General features: G+C 40.9%; 1 protein-coding gene across 1 annotated transcript; it reads right to left on the bottom strand.

Annotated features, from left to right (window-relative positions):
• Positions 1–2,639: 2,639 nt before the first annotated feature.
• Positions 2,640–4,414, bottom strand: LOC101154977 (vitelline membrane outer layer protein 1 homolog). Its single transcript, XM_004078387.5, has 3 exons — positions 4,147–4,414; positions 3,307–3,419; positions 2,640–3,055 (listed from the first exon to the last, which is right to left on the bottom strand). The coding sequence occupies exons 1-3, from the start codon at positions 4,354–4,356 to the stop codon at positions 2,746–2,748; spliced, it is 633 nt and encodes a 210-aa protein (XP_004078435.1). The 5' UTR covers positions 4,357–4,414; the 3' UTR covers positions 2,640–2,745.
• Positions 4,415–4,938: the final 524 nt, after the last annotated feature.

Below are 4,938 nucleotides of genomic sequence, written 5' to 3'. Positions count from 1 at the left end.
CCTGTCTGAGCCTTGAAACTACAGACGTGGATGTGAGCGGGCAGCCCAGACCAGCAGTTTGCCAAACAGCTCGGACTATTCAGCGTCCATCAGGCCTGTTGAAGCTGCAGTCAAGTGCAGCACCGCATGGGGAGTTCACCGTGGCGTAGGCTGGCATGTTCCGCAAGCCGGCTGCATCCCAAAGGAGACGAAAAAGAGGCATCCCTATTGAGTGATGAGCAATAACTGGTCAAACTAAAGGCATGTCACAAAGCCATTATGTACATTTTCTTTGGGCACATATTTCATTTTCACTTGATTATCTTGAAGAAATCCAAGCAATCTGGAAAACGTTTGAGTCACACTTGTTGAAGTTTTGGCTAAAGATGTCCTGAATTGATTTTAGGTCCGTGAATCAGATCCTCAAAATGAACAATTTTAAACTACATCCTTGTTAATATGAATTGTTACAGCACTAATATAGATAAAGACTGTCAAGAATCAATCTTGACTGTAATTAAAAATGTAGATGGTGCTTTGTGGAAAAACTATTTGTATTGATGATAGTGCTAAAGAACTTGATAAAAGCAGAAAATTCACCTCCTTTCTCACTTTTCCTCTACTAATTTCAGTTTGTACATCTTCATCCTCACTTGCAGTCTTCCTCCTGAACAATCTTCCCTGCATTGTTCTTTTTTTCTATGACTTTTTCAAATTTAAATTATGGGTTGACTGCTATTAAACATTCAACCCATGGTTTTCCTGTTTCTCCTTCTTTATAGCATCTTCTGCCATTTTTTAGCGCTTAACTCCTACAATTTTTCAGCTATTTTAACCATTCAACTATTCAAATGTTCAGCTTTTTCCAGCTATAACTTCTGGTCCTTTAAATCCTTGAACTTTTTACGATATTCCAGGATTTCCAGGATTTCTGCCTCCTCCATTTCTTTATTTAATTTGTGCCAATTATTACCCTTTAAATTTCATTGATATTCAGCGATATCGCACTCAACCCTGCATTTTCTTCTGGAAATGCAGCTCCTTCTACTTTTCTTTGCTGCATGTTTCCCTTCTACCATTGCATTGGGTTTTATCTTGAACTGTCAATCACAATAGTGCTCAGAAAATGGTACAAATCGTGTATTGTTTGTTTTTTTTGTCCCCGTTGCAAACTTATCCACCTCCAGCTTGCACATAGATGAGCCTCCTTGACTGTGAATGAATTGAGCGTCCTCGCAGAACAAATGAAAAGGTACCCTATGAGTTGCACATGCTCAATGTGCTTGTTTAGAGAAGTAAGAGAATTAGCGTGAAAATAGTGTGGTCCCTGTCTGCTTCATCCCTCCTCCTCCGCTTATCTCAGTGTCAGAATTTCACTTTTGGATGTAATAATTTTTCTTTCCAGCATATCTAGCATAAATGTTACACATCTTAAAATAATAACCTTTTCAAATTAGCAACTCGGCACTTGTATCCCTTCTCCCTCCCCTTTAATAAAAAGAATATGTATATATATATATATATACTTAAAACACAAAATGTAACAAATAAATAAAAAATAATAAAAAAACAAAACAAAAAGGGGTTCACATAAATTCACACCCTGGTTACGATTCATAGCCTCTTTTTGTGATAGTAAAACCTGTCCAACTCAAAAAGCCTTCAGCTCTCATCTGTTCGCTCAGTTGTTGGACAGAAAAAGTTAAAAAAAAAAAAAGAAGTAGAGGTGGTCCCACAGCTGATATTCCAGGCGGTATGGTGTACGTCCACAAGATCTTATACCAGTACCAGTACCAGACTGTACTGGCTTACTTTCAGCCCTGGTTAGAAGATACAAACGTTTGGACTCTGCCATGTCAATGGAGGCTGAGTCAGTGACCTTCATGCAGACGTCACGGGAGGATTTAATTTATTTACTTCCTTATTTTCATGTTCATTTGTTTTTTTAACCAGTTATTTCATTCTCATGGGTGGGAGGGGGGGTTACTTTTGTTGTAAGCTCATTTGACAGCTTTGCATGGTATTTGCATATTTTTTACTTCATTGTTTTATATCAAAGTCCAAGTTTGGGACAGAAACTGAAGGCTAGGGACCTGGGAAGGACAGGGTTTGGCTCCTCTTTATTGACTTTAGGGTTAGGATCTAGTTCAGGTTAGGACATGACAAAGACAGGGGGCTAGGGAGGACAAGCTACTCCTCACTGACCCTAGGATTAGGAGTAAGTCCAAGGATAGTAGGGTCTGGTCCAGTCTAAGTAGGGCTAGATACTTAAGTCCAGGAGCCTAGGGAGGGCCCTCAAGGGTGAAAGAGCATAACATTGGGGCCAAGTGGATGAGACCTATCTTGCGTAGTCATTCAGTCCCTCATTGTCCTATGGTCTGGGTCCAGAGTGGGTTACTCTTCAGGACCGAAACTGGATGTGGGTCTCACCCGTTTGTCCAGAAATGTTGGATCACATAAGTGAGTGTTTTGAACGTTCAGGTCTTAGAATGGTCAGTGTGGCTCTGAAACCATAGACAGGTTTTTGTCAGTCACATGTCTTTGTGTTCTTGGGGAAGACGCTGAACCCTTCAGCAGCAACCTCTTCTTCATCGGTGTGTAAATGTTGGTGCAAATGTGCAGATGCGAAGCTTTACCCAAAGAAAAAAAAACACAGTATACACGTTATTTAAACATTTATGTAACATTCATTTGCATTTTTAATTTCTTCATTTCAATAAATTATAGTTAATTAAGATGTCATTTTACGCTACTTAGACTTTCTGTTCACTCCTGATGTTTGTCACAGCAAAAGAAGCGAACATCGTTGAGGCTGGAGTCATCCAGGCCAAGCTGGTACTCCTCCATCTTGGTTTCAATGCCGCAGATTCCTCCCCCCACACAGTCCTGGCTCCAGTGGCCGTACTCCCCCCAGCTCATGCCGGGAGCCTCCAACATTGGATTGCTGCTGCAGCGGAACTTGATGTTGTTGACGGCCGTGTCGTCTCCGAAAGGGCCCTGGTGGGGCTCCACGCGCAGCTGGAAGGAGGTGAGCACGCCGCTGGGGCAGTACTGAGGGTGGGACCACTCACCGAAGCTGAAGATGCATGCAGGAGGATGAAGAGTAAGACAGGACAGAGTTTAGGACAGAGCACAGCTGCTATTGAGACCCGAGCTGAATCTTACAACATTTCAGAGCAAAATGTTGCTTTTTTAACGTTATTTCTTTCTCCAGATCTTAACAAAATATCAAAATGATTTTAAAACAATAGAATAAAGCCTAATAACTTCTATTAAAGTAAAGATGAAATCCAAATAATGATAACAATCCTTCAAACCACAGCTTACTGTCCAGTGTGGGATTCGACGTAGTACAGGAAGTTGCGGTTCTCATCTTTGGAGCAGATGAGGCGGATCCCGTTCAGGGCGGTGTCGTCTCCTCCGTACTGCTTGGACTCCACCTGGAGAAAGAAACCCTCGCTTTCATGGAAAGTTCAGACTGTGGACAGGAAGCAGCACCATTTGAAGATCTGAAGACAGAACGTGTTTTTGTTGTACATTTGCTGTATTTTTTAGATGTTTTAGAAGTATGTTTGCCAAGAACAGTTCTAGAATTGTATCTCTAGATCAGTTTCTAGAGATACAATTCCATTCTCATCGCACTTCCTATGTCTAATCAGCAGAAAATGTTTTCCTCAAATATCTTAAACTAAATAAAATTAACTAAAACCTGTGGACAAACTTTTAAAAATGTGTTATGTGAGAGAAAGACATCCCCTTTTTTAAATGGCCTAAACAAAATACCAACCATTGGATTTTTATTTGAGATTTTATCAAGACTGCAACTATTTTTTTATTTTTGTATTTCGTATGATACACCAGTTACATAGGGAGAAAGAAAAAAATATAAATGTATTATTTAGGATTTATTTTACATTTCAAGAGACCTAAATGAACCGAAATAACAACAAAAATATGTTTATTTGAATAAAAAACAACAGATGAAAACATAAATACAGCAATAAAAGCAACTTTTTCCATAAAGTTTTCACAGCTTTTAGTGTTTAAAGAAACTTTATTAATCTTCCAATCTTTCAAGTTTTCATCATTAGTTTGGGTTTATGACATCAAGCTATGTATTATTTTTAAAGCTAAATAAAATGTGCATCCATCTGTTTTTCCAGTTACCCGAACACTGAATCCAACAACAAAGAAGTTTTCCGGACACATCTCCGGCCAGGTCCAGCTTCCGAAGCGTTCTCCGTTGGTCACATCCAGCACGGATCGGTACTTTCTGCCGTTGAAGGTCGTGCCCGCTCGCTGTAGGAAGACCTTCTCCCCACAAACCCCGAGGGACAGCACGGCCAGCGTGGCCACGGCGGAGAGCAGACGCCACATTCTGACTCCACAAACTGTAAGGATCAGGGCAGCACCAGTTTCGAAGCTCTTATGAGACCCTCGTTCATGAGAGTGGTTCATTTACAGAGACACGCCCCTGAAGGACATGGGAATAAACAGCTGGGGGGGGTTCGCAGAAGAAAGTGTCTGTTCTGCAGAGACCTTCACAGCGGAGCAGCAGACCTCGTCAACCCAAAGCACAAAATCTTCGACCTCAAAGATCCATGAAAGGTGTTTGATGTTGATGCTGCAAAGTGTGCTGACCTGAACATCCAGAAGGAAAGATGAGGTCTCATAATCAGAGATACACATTTCACTGTCATACAAATCAAAAAGACGATTAAACCCATAAAACAAACAAGTACCACCATCTTCCTGTAGGAAAGCTTCATGAAAAGATCAGCAGCAGCAGAAGTGCCGAATGTCCAAATCAAAAGATGTTTCGGCAGTTTTCTTAAGGATCTTTTATCTGTGCCAATGTGACCTGTGGAAGGAAACGCATCTAAAAAAGGGAGAACTTTCCAAAAGTCTGGAACTTGACAGTGCGGCAAAGCCCAACGATGCTAAGAAAGCGGGTTTAAG

Source organism: Oryzias latipes, chromosome 16 (assembly GCF_053564925.1).
Source record: "Oryzias latipes strain Hd-rR chromosome 16, Olatipes_Hd-rR_3.1".
In the NCBI taxonomy this organism is placed as follows: Eukaryota; Metazoa; Chordata; class Actinopteri; order Beloniformes; family Adrianichthyidae; genus Oryzias; species Oryzias latipes.
The sequence above is the reverse complement of the archived record's forward strand: the minus strand, read 5'-3'. Positions and strand labels throughout refer to the sequence as shown.

What these genes read in the sequence shown, in the direction of transcription:
- LOC101154977 (XM_004078387.5), bottom strand. Translation starts at nt 4,356, where the DNA reads ATGTGGCGTCTGCTCTCCGCCGTGGCCACGCTGGCCGTGCTGTCCCTC. An exon ending in TTGTTGGATTCAGTGTTCGG is followed by an intron (nt 3,420 to 4,146) that starts GTAACTGGAAAA and finishes TTCTTTCTCCAG; the next exon opens with GTGGAGTCCAAGCAGTACGG. An exon ending in GTCGAATCCCACACTGGACA is followed by an intron (nt 3,056 to 3,306) that starts GTAAGCTGTGGT and finishes ATGCATCTTCAG; the next exon opens with CTTCGGTGAGTGGTCCCACC.